General features: G+C 41.6%; 1 protein-coding gene across 1 annotated transcript; it reads left to right on the plus strand.

The window, feature by feature from the left end:
- The first annotated feature begins 896 nt into the window (after positions 1–896).
- GPR68 (G protein-coupled receptor 68) lies at positions 897–19,052 on the plus strand. Its single transcript, XM_009073352.1, has 2 exons — positions 897–985; positions 17,843–19,052. Exon 2 carries the CDS (start codon positions 17,976–17,978, stop codon positions 19,050–19,052), a length of 1,077 nt encoding a protein of 358 aa, XP_009071600.1. The 5' UTR covers positions 897–985; positions 17,843–17,975.
- The last annotated feature ends 3,130 nt before the right edge of the window (positions 19,053–22,182 follow it).

Below are 22,182 nucleotides of genomic sequence, written 5' to 3' on the forward strand. Positions count from 1 at the left end.
ATGCCAGTTTAGAGCTGAACAGTTACAGTGTCCTGAGCATGCAGTGCCACTGGTGTCCCTACAGCAGCACAGCAGAACTCTACATCAGGTGAGTTGCATGCCAGTTTAGAGCTGAACTGGTAGCAGCTTTTGTTTCCAGTTTCAGTGGTGTCATACATATCTGTGTTTTTTAAGAGTAGTGTGTTCCAGTCTGAGTGACAATTTAATACCTGTTCAGTGGCACAGCTTTCACTCCTGAGGGAACAGAAGAGTGGTGTGAGTTAGCAGGAGGTCAGCTTTTTCATCTGCTACAGCCTTCCTGAATGACCGTGGACAAGCCCTTTGATCTGTCTATGCCTCAGTCTGGCTGTGTAGACAGGAGAGGAAGGAACTGTATCATTGTCATCCCCCCTACTCCTTGCTCTTTTACACTCAGAGAAGACAATTCCTTGTGCAGAGATCACCTTCTGCTGTGTTTGGCTATGATAAAGGTCTGAGCTCAACAAGCTTTATAAACAACTTATTCTAAATGATACTAATAACAACACTAATGCTCTGTATACTTTGTAATAGCCTGCATCAGGCAACATCTGTGTTTAGATAAGCTGCAAGCAGCAGTTGTGGGCTTTGCCCCAGCTGCTGAGATCACAGTGCTGTTGTCTGCTGGTTGAGTGTCTGTGTCAGTGGGTACAGCTGTGAACACAACTGTGTGCATTGCAATCTCTGTGTTTAGTGCCTGCTCTTGGCACTCTCATCTATTTCATTTATGAATGAGTGGGTGAGGGAGGAGAGGGCTGGGCTGGGCTGACTCCTTCACAGTTGAACCATAAAGAGCACAGGAGCTGAAACAATCTCCTCCTCTTTTCCTGTGCTGTTTCACAGACAGGCTTGCTCACAGCTGGGAGGAGGACAGCCTCACCACCAGACTGAGCAGGAGCTGGGAGAAGGGAAGTTTTGCACTCATCACACTGCAGGCAAAACCTCTTTGCATAAACCCTACTGACAGGTGAGTTTCATTTTTATCTATTTGTTCTTAAAAGCAAGTTAAATTTCCATCCTTGAGCCAGGTCATACAAGTTAATGACCCCCAGAGAGGTGGTAGGACAGTTTTTTGGCTGGGTTGTTTAAGCAAAACAAGGTGCTCCAAGGACTCAACCAAAGCAATGTATCCAAAAAAATTCACAACTTCAAAATTAATTTCCATGGCAAAGTTCCCACTAGTAGGAGCTTCAAATGAATGTTCTTCCAGAAAAACTTTCTTGAGTTCCACTTAGGCACAAGGAGAGTTTAATGTTGAAGTTGTATTGATAAAAGGAAATTGTTAAGATCAACTGATAAACTGTTTTGTGTTTGCAGCAAGGAACCAGAGCAGTAGACAAATTCAATTAGCCGTTTTCAGATGACTTAGTATTAGTGTATAGGTTGACTAGATATAAGCTATTTTGAAGAACTAATAAGTGATTTAAATACTTCATTTCCCCTGAGAACACAAGCCAAACGTTACACCTTGAAACTGCTAAACTACTTACCTTGGTGTGTGAGTGCTCTGTGCTTTCTATAGTTTTGTCTTTGGTTCTCAAAATATCACTATATTTTACAAACTCTTAGCCACTTTTCTTGCTGCTGTTCCAAACCTGACTTGGACAACTTGAAACATGACGGTTTGTTTAATGAAGTGAAATCCAGCAGGTCAGAAATTAATCTCTCTCTTTTTTTTCTTCAATAGGATTAAAAAACCGGTTCATTATTGTAGGTTTCCTGTGTTGTGAGAACATTTTTCTGGTTCTTGTCAGTCTTTGTAAAGAACAAAATAATTCACAGCAATCAGCTTTGTATGTTGCATGGGGAGGGAGCTGAGAAATAGAGATTTTAGAAGAATATAACAGCTTGCCTCGTCCTTTTCAGTTCAGAACACAAGCAGATATTTATTAATAAAAATGTAAGGAAACTTAACAGTGAGGCAGGGAAAAATGTCTACACTGAGGCTCACAAGATGTGACAGTGTCACTGTGAGCATTACAGGACTCTCAGCAGTCTGTTAATCAGCACCCAATGTGACTTTTTCCACATTAGCCCTCTGTGTTCACACTGGCTGCAAAGAGTACAGTGTCTGACCAGTTCCTCTTTCAAGTGTGCTTTAATTAAGAAGCCAGTAATAGGTAGTCAGTCCTGTGTATTTAACATCTATTCTTCCATTCCTTCTCCAAGCAAACAATTTTTTTCTGTTCTCACCCCTATCCTTCCTGCCTCCCCATCTGATTCATAGAATCATAAAGGTTGGAAGGGATCTTTAAGGTCATCAAGTCCAACCATCCACTCAGCATTACCACTGTAACCTCTAAATCACTAAACCATATCACCCAGCATCAGATCCAGATGTCTGAATCCTCCAGGGATGGTGATTCCATCACCTCCCTGGCCAACCTATTCCAGTGCCTGAACACCCTAACAGGGACAGGTTTTTTTCTTAACATCTATTCTGAATCACCTCTCTCTCAGATTATGATCATTCCCTCTAGTCCTCTCCCTGCAGCCATGGCAGGAGAGATCATCCCCCACCTCTCTCCAACCCCTGTCAGGTAGATGTAGAGAGCCCTGAGGTCACCCCTGAGCCTCTTCTTCTCAAGGCTGAACAAACCCAACTTCCTCAGCCCTTCCTCATATGACATGTTTTCTAGCCCTCTTACAAGCCTTGTCACTCTATTGCTGTCACGTTGTTCCCTCGTATCAGGCTACTCCTACATTGCAATTGTCAGGTCTTTCTGTTATGTGAGGGAAAAGGCAGAAGAGCACTTTGTCCAGCTTATGTTACACTCAGTGCTGTACAGCTGTAGGTTAGATGATAACAGAGAAAGTGCTCCCCCTCAAACTTTTACATAGTCTGGGGAGTATACTGGGGTTTTAGGATAAGATGAGAATGTACTTCTGTGATAGTGGGTCACAGCCAGTGTGGGTGACAGTGTCTACATCACAGCATTGTAGTTTGAATATCACTGTTTTAAGAGAAGAAAGATATGGTGTTCCAATATCTCATTAAAAAAACTTGTGTCACGACATCTTCAGTGAGATGTTTTTATTTCACTTTGAGGCTGGTGGACAAAAATGACTCCCTTTGTTCAGAGATCTAAGGACTGTAAGTTTCCTATAGCGGTGGGAAAAGAGAGAAGTGAGATATTGTGAAAGGGAAGAGAGGAGATGAAAATGAGTCTCAGCAGAAGTAAGAGTAGACAGGTGTCATCTACAAGATATCATCGAATAGGGAGAGCCTTGGGGGCTGGCTGGCTGCTGAGATCAGACAGACAGGAAAATTCTTGCCTGTGGTTGAACACATTTGAACAGAGCCAGACGTACAAACTTGGGGGTATTAATGTAAGTTTTCCTCCCCTAACCAGCCTTGTAGATGGTGTCACTCAGATTAACCAGCTGATGCTGTAACTGCAGGTTTTCCTGGCATCCCATTGAACAGTGCATAGAGAAGAAAATTTCTTCCCTGCCTGTTTTTTCCAGACCTGATCTGAGGGTGCATTCATGGTGTCCTGGTGCTTCACTTATAAGGCTATTCTTGTGTCAGTGTGGTGGTAACCAAAGAAAAAGTCATGACTGCTCATGAGGACATTTACACAACTTCTAATTATTTTTAAGTGAAGAACTGTGGGAAGAGAACTCCAGGCATGGTGGCCTTGTGAGGTTCATTACCTTAAAATTAGCTGAATATCTCCTCTAAGAGGTTTGTTTTTCCTATAAAGCTTATTCTGAGTGGTTTTTAATGCTTGTTATGACTTATTCTGCCAGCTGAAACATTTGCAGAGCTGCTGACCCTGACAGCTGATGGCAATGGCTTTTAAAAAGACACAGAACAGCTTCAATGTTGGGAAGAAACTGGCCAATAATTTTAACTAAAGGTATTAGTAAGAAATAGCAGCTAACAACAGCATTGCAATTTTTCCTCTGAGGGATGCAGCCACTGTAACTCTTTCTTTACTATGAATGACACTCTGAACTCTGTTAATGTATTGGGTAGCCAAAGAAGAACTTTTTAAGGCCCTTCATCTGGAAGCTGTAGCTAATCTATCTGGAAAAGAGAGAAAGACTAAATAATAGGTTTTAAACACTGTTAGAGGGAGACGGAGAAACAGGCTCACCTGAAAGTATGCTCTGCTCCTCTCCATGGAGCCCTCCTGCCAGAAATGGTTTCTGTGGCAACAAACTTGTTTCTAGCTGGGTTGTCTAGGAGTTTGATCTGGGATTGCTTAGGCTCAGATTTGTCACCATGCCAGAGGCAAATAGAAATGCAAAACTGATCTGATCTACAGGTAGCAGGGAGAGCACTCTGCTACTATTACTGCCTCTCCATGAGAGATGTCCTCCTGATGTTCTCCACTCATAAACTGCTATGAACAGCTATTGCTGCTAGGATGAGCCCAGTCTTTCATTTCTGAACATTGGGGCTTTGTTCTGCAAGGTGTCAATCTTCCTTTGTCTTACGTTGCTTGCTATGGGTCAGCAGTAAAGACACAGAGCTTTGAAGAGAAGTTAGGTGGCCAGCAGAGGAAGGGGAGACAAATAATGCATTACAAAAGCAAATGTAAATGAACTATCAAACTTAAGCCACTTTAATGACACCTGAACAAAATTCTAAAATGGGCAATATCAGTAGGGAAGAATGGAAATGTTACAGAGATCTCTTGGTTTGGCTTTCTTTTAACTCAATATTTTAGTAACTAGTACAATTTGACCTTTTTATATCTGGAAACATGTGGTCTTCCAACTGCCAAAGGAAGAAGGAGAGTTCTTGCTCTGCGATGGATAATGATTTAGTGTCTACTCACATATCTAATTAGGGGATGTATCTGTTTTATGCTCCATAAAAAGTGATCAGGCACAGCTTTCAAGGTAGCAACTGTCTTTTAATCTTTCAAGAGGCTTAAACTAAAATCCCTTAACCTATCATGTCAGGACATTATTATTTGGAATTTGAACTTGTGTCCAAATTCCAGAGATGGTCTTACACCTCCACCCCAGAGCAGGACCTGGATTTCTGAACAGCTCTCAATTTGGAATCTCACATCTCCTGCACCAGCTTTTCCATCTCCCACCCAAAGGCTCATCAAAATTCACCTGTAATGAGTGTTTGATTGTCTCCCTTTATTTTGATGCATGTTGGGAAGTGTGAATTGTTACAGTTGCTTCTCTGATACTATTAAAGAAGAGGTTTTGCATTTCTGTGAGGTCATGGTTCTTCAACTACACTTTTCAGGTTTTGTGTTGAACCTCTTTTATTCAGACTAATATTGTTATTATGGGCAGGTTGTTCCCCACAATTTTCTTTAAAAGAAGACTAGAGAGGGGTCATTCAGATTTTAAGCACGAGGATAGCTTAGTTTGTGCCTCCAGGATGGATACTGGGATCAGGAGAAAGGTGGCAAACCGGGTGAGGCTCTGACACAGGCAGTCACTTCTTGTGCAGATGCTGGTGTCATCCAAAGGGTGGGATGGAGAGGTGCTAGAAGAACATTTATGCTCTCAGGCAGAATGCTGAAGTACAGGAATTCAGCAGCACTGTGCTGGGGAAGGCTCCTCACACAAGTTTGCCAGACCAAACAGAGGCATAGAGAGAGGCAGTTTCAAGGTATGTCTAAAAAATGGTGAAGGGAAGACAAATTCATACACATGAAATGATGGCCCTTGGGACTAAAGGAAGGCCAGACTTCATTTAAATCTTAATGAAGACAAGACAAGCGCTTTAAAATCATGTGTGTACTCTAATAATTTTTTTAAATTAAAATTAAGGGGATTGAGGAAATGAAAATTCAGGAAATGAAGATGTAAGCAAGCCTGCAGATACAGATGCCAGCACTTCATTTAGAATGATTAATCCATTGAGGACCAGGTTGTTGGAGTCCTGTATCCTCAAGTGAAAAAAAAGAAAAAAGAAAGGACTGAAGTTTTCAGTACTGTTCTAGGGAGCAAGAGCAGCAATGAGGGACAGAGCACAGAGGAAAACCTTCTGCAAGGCACACTGCTTCTCGTGAGAAGTATGAAATAACAATGGAGAACACGCCTTACATGTGAACATTGACTCAGTTCTACAGGAAACTTGGTTAATCTCCAAAAGGGAAACTGCAAAAAAGGAAGCAGCTTAATTAAAGACAGCAAAAAGCGATAGTTTCTCGACAGGCTAGATGGGAACTATTTGAAGACATGCACAAATGCATATGCACAACACACCCCGCACACCACCCCCCAATGCTGTATCCAAGGAAGAAATACAGAGCAAGAGCCAAAAAAGACTCAGCTGAGTCTGAAAGGAAATGAGCATAGCTAAACAGCAGTGTGTGGAAGGGCGGATGGTGTGCTAGACTAGAAAGAGTTGGATCTAGAACAGAAACATGTCTGAAATGCACAACGGGGATCAGTGTAAGCAGGAAACACAAACAGAGTACAAAGGCATGAAAGAATTAATTATTCCCACTTTAAATGGCAGCAGTGCACATGATGTTAGGTGCTTCAGTTGAACAGGTTCTGATCCTATGATGAATTTAATCTCTTTGATTAAAATAAGTCCAAATAGAAGAAAAAAAATTAAGTCAAAGAAAAATGAGGGGAGGAAGGGAAAAATCTCCAAATATTGTAAACAGATTTTCACTTTACCATGTCTTAAAACTTTAACTGTGCAAAATGAATCACATACTGAATCATATATGCAGAACATGACATTTAAAAAAGAGATTACTTTATTGGATGTATCATTATTTGCTGACGCATGGAATAATGAAAATGTTAACATTCCCCTTGAACAGATGTGCTCAGTCTCTTCAGACATGGCAGAGTTTCAATCACATTTCAGTTATACCTAGTAACAAAACTTTTGTATCAGACAAAAGTTTTGTATTTGTCAAATGTTAGTCAAACACTGATTATTGATGTCCCATTTACTGCTTGTCAGCAGCACTGCACAATCAGTCCTATCCACTGAACTATCAGGAAAGGAGGAGACAAAAGAAAGATAATATTATCCCTGCTTTGGTCTTCAATTTGTTAGTTTTTGAACAAGTTTTCCCTTGTAACCAGTGAGTGATGCTGGAGAGGCTTGACAGAAGAGATTGCCTTTCATGTTGTCAGCACTCCCTCCACTTTCTGTGAGAGACGTGGGCACAGAGAGCAAGTTGCTCTCCACGCACACATCAGCTCTGGGGCCATGAACATGTGGCTGAAGGTACAGGCTGACACAGTGTGCTCTGCTCAGCCTCTGTGTGCATGCTGACTAGTGTGGGGTGCTGGCAGTGTGCTGGGATCCACAGCTCTAAATTGGTGCTCAGGCTGCAGAGTAACTGTGGGGTGACCCCCACAGGGCCATGACTCCCTTTGGGCAGCTGCTGTGAGGTAGGGGCTGGGTGAGAGAGCTGGGATTAGAGGGTCATGTTGGCAAATTAAAGGAAGGCAAAAATCATTGAAACACAATACAGATGTGACTTAAACATTAAGTCACTGACTTCTATGCAGGACACCTGGGGTTCCTTGATGGAGGACAGTGCTGGTGTCAGAGAAGGCTGCAGCATCAAAAGAGACAGTAATACATAGTTTAGGAAAATGAATCAGAAGGGTGATTTCCCCCAGGTCTGTAGATGGTAGAATGAATCAGAACCCATTTAGTTCAGAAGTGTGAAGTTCCTATTTCTCAATCCCAAGCTACAACACAGCTGTTCCAGTCATTGTTCCTTACTGGTAATATTGCATGTTGATCATTGCTTATGTGGCTTCTAAAAAGCAAGACCTGTATAATCTTGGCTTTGCTTGCATTGTCCTTTTTAATGAGGATCAGTGCACAAGTTTGGGATTATAAGCAGTTCTGTTGTCTGTAACTGATTATTACTTGCTTGCCTGCTGCTTCTGCAATAAATTCAGGATGGTTCTTTGGCTTCTGTGTAAAGGAGGGTTGTGGGGGAGAGGGTCATTGACTTGGTTGAGATTTTAGTGGAGAGGAAAGGAAGGTTTGGTGTTGTTCTCTGAGTAATACAGTGGTCCAAGACTTCTGCAGGAAGTGCTGTGATGTGTTTTCCTCCACCCACTGTTCTGTACTCAAGCAAGTCAGACACGAAGCTTCAGAGAGATGTCCCATGTGGGTAGGAACTAGTCACAAGAGCTCAGTGGTGAAATACTTGAAGGGTCATGTCGTCCACCTGGTTGGTCTTTAACAGCAGGAAGTGGGGGGCAAATTAGGGTCATTTTTGTAAGCTTTGAGGCAGCTATAGCATGACTAATTCTTGTTATGTGATTCACCACCCTGATACTACTTGGACTGCTTGCCTGAAATTACACATTGTATGAACTTCTTATTACCATAAATAGGGATTTTCCAAAGTGCTTTTTTTTTTTCTTTTCAGCACTTCCCAGCTGTTCAGACCCTGCATTTGGTAAAATGGCACAAATCCCAGATAAAGAATAAGAAGTAGTGTGAGACAGAGTGAGTAGTCTAAGGGAATTGCCTGAGGTAGGTGCCAAGACATTCTGCATGATATTTGAAAAGTCCTATCAGTCAGGTGAAGTTTCAGGTGACTGGAAAAAAGGAAACATTGTACTCATCTTTAAAAAGGGTAGAAAGGAGGACTTTGGGAACTACCGACCTGTCAGCCTCACCTCTGTGCCTGGGAAGATCATGGAACAGATCCTCCTAGAAGCTATGCTAAGGCACGTGGAGGACAGGGAGGTGATTCAGGACAGCCAGCACAGCTTCACCATGGGCAAGTCCTGTCTGACCAACCTAGTGGCCTTCTATGATGGGGTGACTACATCAGTGGACAAGGGAAAAGCTACAGATGTTATTTATCTGGACTTCTGTAAAGTCCACAGTCCCCCATCCTTCTCTCTAAATTGGAGAGAGGTGGATTTGATGGGTGGTCTGTTAGGTGGATAATCTACTGGTTGGACAGTCGCATCCAGTGGGTAGTGGTCAATTGCTCAGAGTCCCAATGGACATCACTGACAATTGGTGTCCCTCAGGAGTCTGTACTGGGACCAGTGTTATATAATATCTTCATTAATGACATAGGCAAAGGGATTGAGTGCACCATCAGCAAACTTGCAGACACCCCTGAGGGTCTGTTAGGTGGATAATCTACTGGTTGGACAGTCGCATCCAGTGGGTAGTGGTCAATTGCTCAGAGTCCCAATGGACATCACTGACAATTGGTGTCCCTCAGGAGTCTGTACTGGGACCAGTGTTATATAATATCTTCATTAATGACATAGGCAAAGGGATTGAGTGCACCATCAGCAAACTTGCAGACACCCCTGAGGGATGGGATGCCATCCAGAGGGACCTGGACAAGCTCAAGAAGTGAGCCCATAGGAATCTCATGAGGTTTAACAAGACCAAGTGCAAGGTGCCTCACCTGGGTCAGGGCAACCCCAGATATCAATACAGACTGGGGGATGAACAGATCAAGAGCAGCCCTGCTGAGAAGGACTTGAGGGTGCTGGTGGATGGGAGGCTGGACGTGAGTTGAAAATGTGCAGTTGCAGCCCAGAAAGACAGTCCCTTTTTTTACTGTGTGACTCTGGTAAGACTCTCTTACGAAAAGGACAAAGACTTTGTTCTACTAATTTTAAAAAAGCAAAGAGAAAAAGAAAAGAGGAAAGTAAGCGTAGCAGAGAAGCAGCCTTTCTGCTTTACAAACACAACTAGCAGAAGACAGGTACAAAACTTGCAGCCAACTGCTCTTCACACAGAGGTTTGATGAAAGCAAAATTTCTGCATAATCTCTGTTATAGTGGCTTACCATATATGTGTCTTCAAGTGGTGTATGTTTGCTTCCAGATTCACTGAGAATGGTTTAGAAACTGAGCCAATTAAAAAAATACATGGTATGGTCAGTAGAGATATTAACCCCATGTCCTTAAATGATACATTGATGGTGCACATAACGGAGCTGCAGTAAAAGGTGAGCTTCATGGTCAAGGACACTAGGATAAGAATTAGAAATCTTAAGGTCTCTAATGCTACCTAATTTTTAGCCCACTTGCTTATTTAAACCAGGCTATGATCTTTAATGAGTAGAATTGTTATTTCTACCGGACTTTTGTCTCAATAGGAGCTATGCCAGCCCTATCTGAAATCAACAAAACCAGTGCCCTGCTGAGATGCTTGAGCAAAATCTGAGCACCTTTCTTGTAGAAACATAATGCAGCGGACTGGAATTACATTGTTTTACTTTCTGCACTCTTTTTCTTTGATCTGCCAGGTCAAGTAACACACCACTGCAGCTTTGCAGTTTGTGTCTCTGAAATAACAGCCAGTGCGAGCCTGAGTATTATCTCCACGACTTTGCACTGTGCCCCTAAGAGCAGTCATGTACTATGTTGCCTTATAGCATGGGATGAACAAGAATAAAACATCTTATTCACTGGAGTTGTTTCCATCTCTAATAAATGTACCTATCATCATTTTTTTTTGTATCTACAGCACACATTAGAAGGACATTGGAGTGTTTCACAAGCACTACCAATTTACTTCAGGAAACTCCTGTCCGTAAGGGAATATAATTTTGAATTTGTGACAACAGAGAAATGAGGATTATGTAGTTTGGTTGCCAAAGTATTTGGTCCTTTTCTTATTTGCCTGTGTATTATAGTGCAAAAGATTCCAGCAGCTTCATCAATGGTGAGTGGAGAGGACACCTGACTGTGTGTCCTTTAAGTACTGCATCCCACTGTAATTCTTTTCCTCTCAGCAGTACCAGAATGAACCTAAGCACATTGTTATCCATCCTGCTGCATAGCCAGATATTCCCATTGCATACTGACAAGCTGATTGTTTTTATTATCATAATAATTTTGCATTTGTCCTCGAAGGATTTTACTTTGTTTTCACACCCAAGATCATCTCAAATCCTGATTGTGTTATATACTCCTTCTCAAATCAGTATAATTTGATGCTTTATTAAGTGCATTTTCTATCCCATTCTGAATGAATTATGAAATCATGATTACCTGAAAATACTGAGTAGCATCCTGAAGAAGGCAGATTATTGCACAGTCAATTCAGCCTAATAGTGAACTACAGTTGGCTGCTGAGTGTGGTTGTGTAACACATCCAGCAGTGCTGCCTTTACAATTTCCCAGGTGTAATGAGAAGGTACGTTAGGACGTGTCAAAAGTCTTCATAAAATCAAGTTGTATTACACATGTTGCTTCCTGTCCAGCTGTCCTCCCACATACCTCTTCAAACAAGGAAATGAGATTGGTCTGACATTACTGTTGAATCCTGTCTCATTGCAGCAGCCTTCCAAGCTCTTTGACTGCAGTGTTGCTGCTCTTGCTGCCTCTGTGCCTTCCCCACTGTCTTCCCTGGCTTTCCCCAGCCATGAAGTGCTGCTGCTGACTCTGTTTCCCTCTTCAGTCATGCCTTGCCCCATGCACCGATAGCCCTGGTGCAGGGGTGCTCAGCGTGAGAAAGGAATTGTTGGGGTGCCATGGGAGCTGAAGCTGTTGAGGAGGACACTGTCACGTCTGGAATCAGGCTGAAGAGGCTGTGAGTACAGGGATGGCACTGAGCTGTGCCAGGTAGTTTCTGAGAGCTGGAGAACTGATGTGAATGGGTATTTGGGGTTTGATGTTGTGTGGGGCAGGACTGTCCATTGGCAGGGAGGGATGGCAATAGGTTCATGCATTAATCAGGGGAGAAGAGCTTCCACTACTGTCCTTTCTCATTTTCAACTCTCCTTAGCTTTCTGCTCACTGGAACAGCAACATGATCTGCAGCCTGGCAAGTCTGCACATTGCAGGGAAAATAGGATCCATCCATGCCTGATGGGTCTTCCCACAGAAAGCAGGTAGTACTAAGGCTGGAGGTTCTCCCTGCTCTCTGAGGCAGGGTGTGAAGTGAATGCAGTTGCCAGCCCCAGCCTAACTTTATCTTCCTCTGTAGTATGGCAGGACTCACCTGGGGTGAGTCTTCACAGCTGTGAGTCACTTCTGTGAATCCATGGATATGTATATTGATTTTCTGATGGCTTGTTCTGGCTGAAGCTAGGCTGACTAGTGTATAATTCTCCAACTACTCTTTTTCCACAAGACAGATGTTATGTCGGTTTTACCCCAATCCACCATAATTCCTGAAACATTATCAGCAATAATTCACAAATTGCTTTAGCTAACTCTCTCAGAGTGCACACAGCCTTTCAAAATATCTGTTAGCCTCTGTTTATCTATTTTCTTCTATGCCTCCATCCTGCTGTTAGAAACAATTTTGTTAGACATTGGGTCGCAATTTTGTTTCAAAAGATTGGAATAAAAAATAACAGCAAATATTTCCACTTTTTTTTTTTAGATCTATAATTTGTGTTTGTGTCTCATATGTACTTATCTTTCTTTTCCTTTACCTATTTTGTATGTTAATAGAAACAACCTCCATTGTCTTTAATGGCTCTTTCTATCTGATACTCTTTTAGAATCAAAATGGTTTGGATTGGAAGGGACCTTTAAGAGCCATCTAGTCCAACTCTCCTGCAATGAGTGGAGACATCTTTAATTAGACCATGTTGCTCAGAGCCCAGTCCAACCTGACTTGGAATGTTTCCAGGAATTAAACATCTACCACCTCTATGGGCAACCTGTGCCAGGCTCTCACCAGTCTCATCTTAAAAAAATTCTTCCTTGTATCTAGTCTGACCCTACTCTCTTTTAGTTGAAGACCATTATAATCAAAATGGATTGGAAGGGACCTTTAAGAGCCATCTAGTCCAACTCTCCTGCAATGAGTGGAGACATCTTTAATTAGACCATGTTGCTCAGAGCCCAGTCCAACCTGACTTGGAATGTTTCCAGGAATTAAACATCTACCACCTCTATGGGCAACCTGTGCCAGGCTCTCACCAGTCTCATCTTAAAAAAATTCTTCCTTGTATCTAGTCTGACCCTACTCTCTTTTAGGCCATCTAGTCCAACTCTCCTGCAATGAGTGGAGACATCTTTAATTAGACCATGTTGCTCAGAGCCCAGTCCAACCTGACTTGGAATGTTTCCAGGAATTAAACATCTACCACCTCTATGGGCAACCTGTGCCAGGCTCTCACCAGTCTCATCTTAAAAAAATTCTTCCTTGTATCTAGTCTGACCCTACTCTCTTTTAGTTGAAGACCATTATACCTTGTCCTGTCCCTACAGGTTCTATTAAAAAGTCTGTCCCCATGTTTCTTATAAGCTCCCTTTAGGTAAAAGGCTGCAACAAGGTCTCCCTGCAGTCTTTTCTTCTCCAGGATGAACAACCCCAACTCTCTCAGCCTTTCCTCATGGGAGAGGTGTTCCACCCTTCTGGCCATTTCTGTGGCCTCCCCTGGACTTGCTTCAATAAATTCATCTTTTACATCATAATTCTTTCAGTTGAATCCAAACATCACTGTGTCATTTTCTCGTAGTCCATCATACCCTCCAATTTCCACTTTCTTCCCCCCAAACTTTCTCTAAGCTTATTATCCCATTTCTGCCCATTTTATATTGTTCAACCAGTCCCTAGTCTCTTCTGCTGGTCATTGCTTCCCAGCCTCTTTACCTGACCTTATTCTTCCAGGCTTTGGGAAACAGGATCAAACAAGCTGATAAACCCTTCAAGTTCTGAAGGAAGCTTAGTGTGTGAATTTAAGGGCTGGTGTTTCTGTAGGTAATGGCCTGAACCAAACCCTAAACTGAAACAACCCCAGGTTTCTGGTTCCAAGATACGCAGCACAGTTCAAGTCCTGCTATGACAGCAAAGTGACTCTGGCCTGTCTGCAGTGTATGACAGGTGCAGGGACAGATTAAATAGCAAGACAGCTCCCATCACATAAAGGCACATGACCACATTACACTCCCTGTTAATGGAAATGAGTGCTTTGTGGATGAGACAAGCTGTGTGTGCAACTGTTGCAAATTCCAACAAGGAAGTCCTTTGGCATAGTCCCATTTGCCTCTGCCAAAACATTCATAGGTCTTATTACAGGCAGATTTCTTAGGAGGAAGACTGTTCACTGAAACTGAAAAAAACCACCTGGGCTGCATGCTAGTACTTGATCTGGGGTGAAGAGGCTGTTGTTGTCCATGGCTCTGGGCTAATTCCTGTGCTGTTGCCAGCAGGCAGTGCTTAACACGTGAACTGCTCTCTGGCTCGTGGTGCAGGGGGGGGAGTCATATTTTATCAATAGTTAAGGCACAAAGGAGTCGGGAGAGGAAAGAACTGTTGTTGAACTGTCCAGTGAGTACTGAAAGTTGGCTTGTTTAACCCAAAACAAGTGAGGCTTTCTGAAGCTCAGGGATCCTTTTTAGGCTTCATTTTTAATCCAGGAACAAGAGAATTGTTTGGAGTTCATGTATATGGTGAGAGTCTTGTAATGTGTTTCCAAGATTTGGGTATCATCTAAAAGATGTGGGCATATATGAGAGAGAAATATTGCCTGGAAATGCCTGCAGACTCGTGATACTGAAGGTGTTACATAAATTATGCTCAAAAAAACCACACAGCTGCACTACTTCCATACTAAAGCTGTGTAAAAGAAATGCCTGTGTGTTCCTGTTTGTAACTCATTTCAGCTTTACAATTGTCAGCACCCCAGATGTTTTTCATACAGCAACTTTCTTCATTTTTCTCCTCCCCTAGTCCAAAGTCAATAAGTAATGGGGGAACTATTCATCTTTTCTCTCCCAGATGCTGCGTCACTTTTCCTTCACTTTCCACTTTTTCAGATGACTTGTATTGTGGTTTATGATCTTAATATCAGGGTGGGCTCTTCTGCACCCATTTGTTTAAACCTGACATTACAGTCCTTTGATACTAGGTTTGCTGAAAAAAATCCTAGTTTCACTGCCTGGATGGTGCAGAGCTATGTTTACTCTACCTGATGCTGGGGGAAAGGTGAACTACCTCTGTATATCCCATTTGGCTACAGGATGTACAGGCACAACACCAGCCCAGAGCTGAGGAGGCTGAAATGAGGGAAGGATTTCCTGGCTCACTGCTGCCACCGAGAAGAAGAGCAGTATAAACCAGCTATTGCATGAGAAAGAATAGCTGTTTTTCATCCCCATCTTTGAAACTGGGGAGGGTTTGTTAGCACAAAGCAAAGAGATTTGCTACAGCCAACCTTTTCCTGCCCCTTCAAACAGCCACTCCAGCACTTCCTCTGGGAGCAGGAAATGTTGCTGTAATCATAAGAGTATATTATATTAGCATAATGTCATATCAATAAGACTTTTGCTGTCTCCACATTCTGCATTCTGGCAAGACTTATAAACTAAATAGGAACGATTTTTACAATCATGTTCTCTGTCTATAAACATAACTTAATAAAGCATTTAGAGTTCTGAGGGGAAAAGAAACATTTTCAAAAAACGCTGCAACTGTAGAGTACATCTGCTTTTCCTCATACTGTGATCCATAATGACTCACTGGATTACACTGAAGGAAACCCAGTGCTGTTGAGCTATGCTAGACATATAAAGACAGTTCTTTTCAAAACTGTCAACAGCTTTTGAATTACTATTTGGCCTCATCAACAGGAGCTAGTCACTGGACATTGAGTTGGTAGATATGATGATAGGTCTCAGACTTCTAGGTGGTTTAGACATTAACTAGGTGTGGCAATCATCCTGTGCAGGCAAACTCTTACATGTATAAGTCACCCAATTATTATACATAAATACTATCAAACACAAACTCAAGCCTAGAGCTCTGGATTGAAAGGTGGGGTGGGGTAAAAAGGTTATCAAGCCTGCCTCAGCAAAGCTTCTGTGCACTGTCCTTGTGGGTGGGGGAGCCAGGTCTCCTGCAGAGGGAAGAGCTGTGTGATGCTTATGAAGCCTTTGAGAAACTGGATGGTGTTACAGGAGAGCTAATGGCCCCTAAGTAACAGTGCTTTGGAAAATCTGTACATAACTCTAGTGATTGATTTCTGCTGTACATGTCAGTGCTGCTAGTGTTGTCAACTTTATTCTATGGGAAGGTTATGGCAACCTCTTGGAACAAACTTCAAACTGAACCATAGGTATCTGTGACAGTGTCCCTTAAGCAACATTTCCCTTCTGTGCTTGATTATAACTACCGTGACACCCACAGTGGAGAGAGTGAGTCTCTTAACTCCCAAAGCAGCCGAGAGTGAGAGGAGGAGAGCAGAGCTTGCACTGTGCTAGACTCAACCAGCCTTTCACACAAGTTGCATTGGACAACGGAGTTAAAACTTTTGAGAAAGATGAACTTATCTTGGCCTGTTATTTCCTGACTGAGAGTATCTGAGATCCCCAAGAATATGTCCACCAAACCCAGGGCTGATGTTCTGTCTGTTGGAAAGAAAAAGAGGAAAAGTAAAGGAATGCAAAATAAATTCTGAATAATCTGGAAATATTTACATGTGTTTGCTGTGATTTCTGTGGGACTCTGCTACAGTGCTTTGAAGCTAAACGAAATCTTTGTAGGTTTGGTCACTTATTTAGCCAGGCAATTCTTTTCTGGCCTAAAGCAAGTGATTATTTTTTTTCAGTTTCTGTAAGAGTGAAGCCTACCACTCCTTTAAAAAAGCATGTATTAAAAAAATTATTTAACAGTAGCATCCTCAGATGCCTCAGCTGAGAGTAATCTTACTGTAATGTGGTCATGTTTTCATAGGGTTACCTTGGAAGGAACTGTATGTTCCTAGATGGGACAGTAGATGATGACAGAAGTACAAATTAGGATAGCAAAGAGGAAAAAGCAACAAGGCCTTATCTTTTTCCTTGGATAGTGCTCCTTTTGAATCCACAATAACTGAAACTGTAGGAAGAGTACACCCATTGTCAATCTTACAGAAGTGTAGACTACAACCCTGCTTTTTCTGGGAAGAGATTGAAAGAAATAGCCTTGCTGTTCTGCATCAGCAGGTAAAACATGCATCCCCCTCAGCCTGGGCACAGCTTGCCCTGCTGTTTTCCAGCATTTGTGCCAATGTGAATATATCACATGAGGTGATCAAATGCCGAATGTGGTATTTCATTGTTTAGTCTAAAGTTTAATCACTGTGTGCTGACTCAAGACTTAACATTTGTCCTAGTTGAACTGAGTGCTAACCCATTGTCAGCAGTGATTTTTGTGTCTTAAGTAGTATAGTATAGCAATGGTTTGTATGGGTATGTGCTTGGATTATAGAAGATCCTTCAGGTGAAAACAATCATATTCATATTCAATGAAGATAAAAAGGTGAGATACAAATGTACAAGCAGTAAGAGTAAAGGAGTGGTTTTGAGAGTTGATGGCATAGAAGGAAAATGTAATAGCATATCCTGTAGAACAGATACACTGTACCAGATTCTTAGTGTCCTTCCAACAGAGCAAGACAGCTTGCTTTCAGGATTGTGTTTACAAGTAACTGTAAGAGAGAGTGCTAAAAATTCAATGTATTTTTTCATCCTGATGAGTAGAACAGCATATTGCATGGTATCTTGTATCTAAAGGAAAATTTAAGAAATGGAAATTAAAAATCAACTATTTTGTGCACCCTACATCCTCTAAGGAAGTCTGAGTGGACTGATGGTTTGCCAGAGACATTTTTTCCATAGTAGACAGATCTGATTATTGCTTTTCTGCCTCCTCTGCAAAACAGAGATGATATTTCTTCACATTTTAGATACCTCCAAAGCTAAAGCAACAAATGTTTGTAATTTGCTTTGGTATTCTGGGACACAAATTTTTCTGGTGCTTTTTTGGTAAGTACTAGGACTTATACGAATCATGATTTCTCAGACAGGCTTTATCTTCTGTCAAAGACTGTAAGAAGTTTAGGGCTAGCAGAAAGATTTCTGAAAGCTGTACTACATATTTGACAATCATATCCCTTCTGAAGATTTTCATGTATTTTATCTTCAGGTTGTTAACATCCTGCAGCAAGTCATCACTTGAGCCTAACGGTTTGCAGAAAAAATAAGTGATACATGAAACTGAATATAATTAAGTCTTACATTCTGGACCCTGATGAGTGATACACAGGGAGAAGTAGAAGATGGTGAATCTCACAGAGAATGCAACTGAGAAGTGCAGTATCAATCATGATATCCAACAGGCATTATCTCCTGTGGTATACATATTTGTATTTATAGTAGGCTTGCCAGCTAACTGCCTGTCACTGTACTATGGGTATTTACAGATCAAAGCTAAAAATGAACTGGGCATCTACCTTTGCAATTTGACTCTAGCAGACCTGCTCTACGTGCTTTCTTTGCCGTTTTGGCTTCAGTATGCTTTACAGCATGACAACTGGACCTACGATGAGCTGCTGTGTAAAATCTGTGGCATCATTTTGTATGAGAATATCTACATCAGTGTTGGCTTCCTCTGCTGCATCTCCATTGACCGCTATCTCGCCGTGGTACACCCTTTCCGCTTTCAGCAGTTTCGGACAATGAAGGCTGCTGCAATTGTGAGCATTGTTATCTGGACCAAAGAAATAATGACATGCTCCTTTGTCTTTACACATGGGGAGATCAGTATGGATGCTGAGAGCCACGTGGTGTGCTTCGAGCATTACCCCATCAAGGAATGGGAGCACAATGTCAACTACTACCGCTTCTCTGCTGGCTTCCTGTTCCCCCTCTTTCTGCTGGCCTTCTCGTACTGTGGGATTTTACGAGTCGTCCACAAGAGTCCTGGCACTCAAAAGAAGAAGAAAATCCAAATTAAAAGACTGGTTTCGAGCACTGTGTTCATATTTTTAGTATGCTTTGGACCATACCACATCCTACTTGTAGTTCGTAGCTTGTTGGAGAACAACTGCTCATTTGCCGAGAAAATATTTAATGTTTACCATATTTCTCTCCTGTTGACTACTTTCAACTGTGTTGCTGACCCAGTATTGTACTGTTTTTCCAGTGAAAGCACTTACCAGAACTTTGTCAAGATGCGAGACTCTTGTCTGACATGTTTAGGGCATTTGAGGACTGAGCCAAAGGAATCCTATCCACTGAACACTGCGGAAACTCCCAACAGGACACAGCAAGAGCAACAACCAGGGTTATTACAAATACCACTTGATGGTACTGGAATGAAGGACTCCTCCACAACTAATATGGGCAGCCTATAGCATTAATCAAAAAAGGACATTAATCTTAATTCTGCAGCTATGGCCACGTTTGTATATCCATCTGAATTGTGTATTACAACAGTGTAACCTCCCAAATACTTATAAGCAATGCCATACAGTGAGGTCACTTCTGGAGGTGCTTGGACCTTGGCAATAGTGAGGAAAACACATGCTAAGTCAGTTCAGTTACAATCACCTGTCTGTTGTTGTTGTGCTACCACTTAAAACCTATTATCTTGATGACTCCATTGAGTGGAATAAAGCTAGTATTGAAGATGTGTGGTTCTGTTGAATTTGTCTTTAACTTTCTGTTTGCCCCTGTAGCATCTAGAGAAAATAATTCTCTACAAGCTGTCATCATCTGTTGAAAAGGTCAGAGAACAAATTAAATGTCCCCATATGTACTTCTAAGAAGAAAAAGAAAAAAACAACCCATATTTCTGAAACATTTCTGTAACTCTCTGAAATAACTTCTCCTTCCACCAGTTTTGAGGCCTGCAGAGACTATGCCAGAACCAGACTCTGAAAACAACCAGTCCAATAACACAAGATGTTGTGGGAGAACACACACAAGCAACTCGGCATCTGCTAAGATCTTCACTCTGGTTTTGGCTGTTGAATCTCAGACTCTTAAACTTCATCATAAGGCTCCTATAGACTTCCAGAAGTATGAGAACTCTTGGCTCTGATGGGAATAAATGATGTGGTTTGTTGGCTTGGAAAAGAACAAGAGGTTGGTAGTATGTGAGGCACTTAGATCCCATGTGCTTCTTTGAGCCAGCATGTTCAAAGACACATTTAGTTACATCTAAATTTTACTACACCTTGCAATGGTTTTGCTTGAGTCCGTCACAATTTGTGTGTTGTGTGCAGCATAGCCCATGGAGGCAATGAAATCACAATGCATTTGTCAGGGAAACTGTTGAATGAATTCTGTTGAGACTGTTTTCTCCCCCAGATACTACAGTTTAGGGTTCAGTCATTGTTCAGTAAATACAGTATCAGAAGTATGATTATGAATGATCCATGTTTCCTGGTTTAGCCAGAAAAAAAATACAGGAATAAGTGGTGAATAATGGCTTTTAAAGATGTGGGAGTTGTGCTCTATAGTATTGTTTCTACCACCACCTCCAATCTAGGGGTTTTTTTCTTTATTATACTAAGGAATTTTGTGATTCTTCTTTGTGAGCTGCTCATCATACCTTACCACAGCTGTAACTGTTACATCATGAATACTGCCTTGTCCTCTGGTTTCAGACCTTTCTTGAAACGCTTCTCTCTCTCTCTGCAACCTGAAGCTGATAAATTCCAGCAGTATAATCAGCTTTGTTTCCTTGGTTTGTTTTTAAGTCATAAGATTGTCTAGACAGATGGCCTACTCCTGGTATCAAAAGTGTGTCATTGTAACACAGCCTTGTTTGTCCTCAGATTCCAAAAGGAACCTACTCTTAACAGTTTTCTGGAAACCACCTTGAGAGGGCAATATCGGCCCCTAGTCATAATTATAGGATGTATTTAATAAAGAACGCTTATATTATTTTCTTCTGATACTTGTTCACTCTGCTTGAAATAACTATCTTATGGCTTTGGCACACAGTTTCTATTTGTGAGATTACAGATCCTCTCCTCCCTCCTCTTCCAGAAAGGCCTCATGTCCCCACTCCCAGGAGGGGATTAGTTTTGCTTAGGTTAACCTTTGGTTTGTTTAATTATTTTACATTTCTTTATACTTAGACCACTCAGCTGGATTAATTATCTTGAATCTGCATTTTTTTCTTCTGACTGCTAGTGCTGTTTAGCTTTATTTTCTCCTAATCTTTTATCTAATCTCCTGTCTGTTTCAAGGGGGTCATGAGGCAGGAACTCCTGACTGCCATAATGCTGTGCTTGTACGTTGTTACACACTGAGCCAACTACTTAAGACTCTCACGACCTGGCAGGCTGCAAGACACACACGTGGTTTGTTCTAGGATTAAATATTTGTTGTTGTGTTTATGCTTTATTTCTTTGCAGTTACCCATGTTGTTTAAATTAGACAGCTGGAATGCAGAGCATGCTGTATTACATGGAATTGTCATCTGAGGGATTAAGGCTTAGTTGAGTTGGGACTTTGATGTGGTCAGCTTTTGGTCAGCTGCTGCAGTTTAAAATCAGATGGAAACTTGTGTAATGGAGCTCAGCGTTCTGCTACAGTTCTCAACACTTAACCTGCTAACCCACAAGGGAAGGGAGGGATTTTTTTTCTTGGTTTTTCCTTTTTTTTCCCCCCTGAAGCCAGTATTTAATCAATTCCTTCTATATTGTTAACTGCTCAGCTTAGGCTGCAGAACTGTAACCAACATGGCAGGAAAGTAACTCCCACTCAGAGCTTTGCTTTCCATCTCAGCCAGAACATAGTCTATCAAGGGTCCTGCTGTGGATGCTAGAGATACGCTACACATTTCTATTGCAGTAAATACAGTGCTTGGGGCTGCACACCAGAGGGGGTTTTAAAAGCATGCATTAGAGAAAAAGAGAAATAAATTATTAAATTTTGTATTTCTTAAGGAAATCTGACTGTTACAACTTTTACTTTGGAGGAAAAAAAAGAGCAAAAGCTTACTAAATGAATTTTTTTTGACAATAGTTAGTGTTTGGAAAGAATAAGATACACTGCACCTGTTAGTGTAACATGTCAGTAAGCTACTGAGCACGTAGCACATAGAGAAGGAAATCAGCTGCTTCTTTTCCCAAACAGACATTTTAAAATGATGCCAATTTCATTTTGTGGGTTCTATGCAGCAGTGAACATATGCCATCCTGTGGGGTTAATGGCTTTGGCAAAAAGCTCAAGCATTTATATGAAATATTTTCCTTAATACTTACAGTTTGGAGAGTTGGAAGACTTCTAAAGGAGATATTTTCTAATTGTGAACCTTCCAAGGTAGCTTTTATGTAACATCCTTTGAGTAGGTTTTAAATAAAATGAATCTGAAAAAATGATTGATCTATAAAACAAACATTGGGACCTTTGGTGAATCTGAAATGTCTAGCGGCATGTCTGGCATTAAGATTTCTTTCTGTCACGTGTTCAACTACTTTAAGTCTTTAAAGGCTGTGTATCCTCAATGACTTCGGAATACAAATGTTC

Source organism: Acanthisitta chloris, unplaced genomic scaffold (assembly GCF_000695815.1).
Source record: "Acanthisitta chloris isolate BGI_N310 unplaced genomic scaffold, ASM69581v1 scaffold154, whole genome shotgun sequence".
NCBI classification, from domain to species: domain Eukaryota; kingdom Metazoa; phylum Chordata; class Aves; order Passeriformes; family Acanthisittidae; genus Acanthisitta; species Acanthisitta chloris.

Coding starts and splice junctions, on each gene's coding strand:
- GPR68 (XM_009073352.1), top strand. CDS start 17,976: ATGGTGAATCTCACAGAGAATGCAACTGAGAAGTGCAGTATCAATCAT.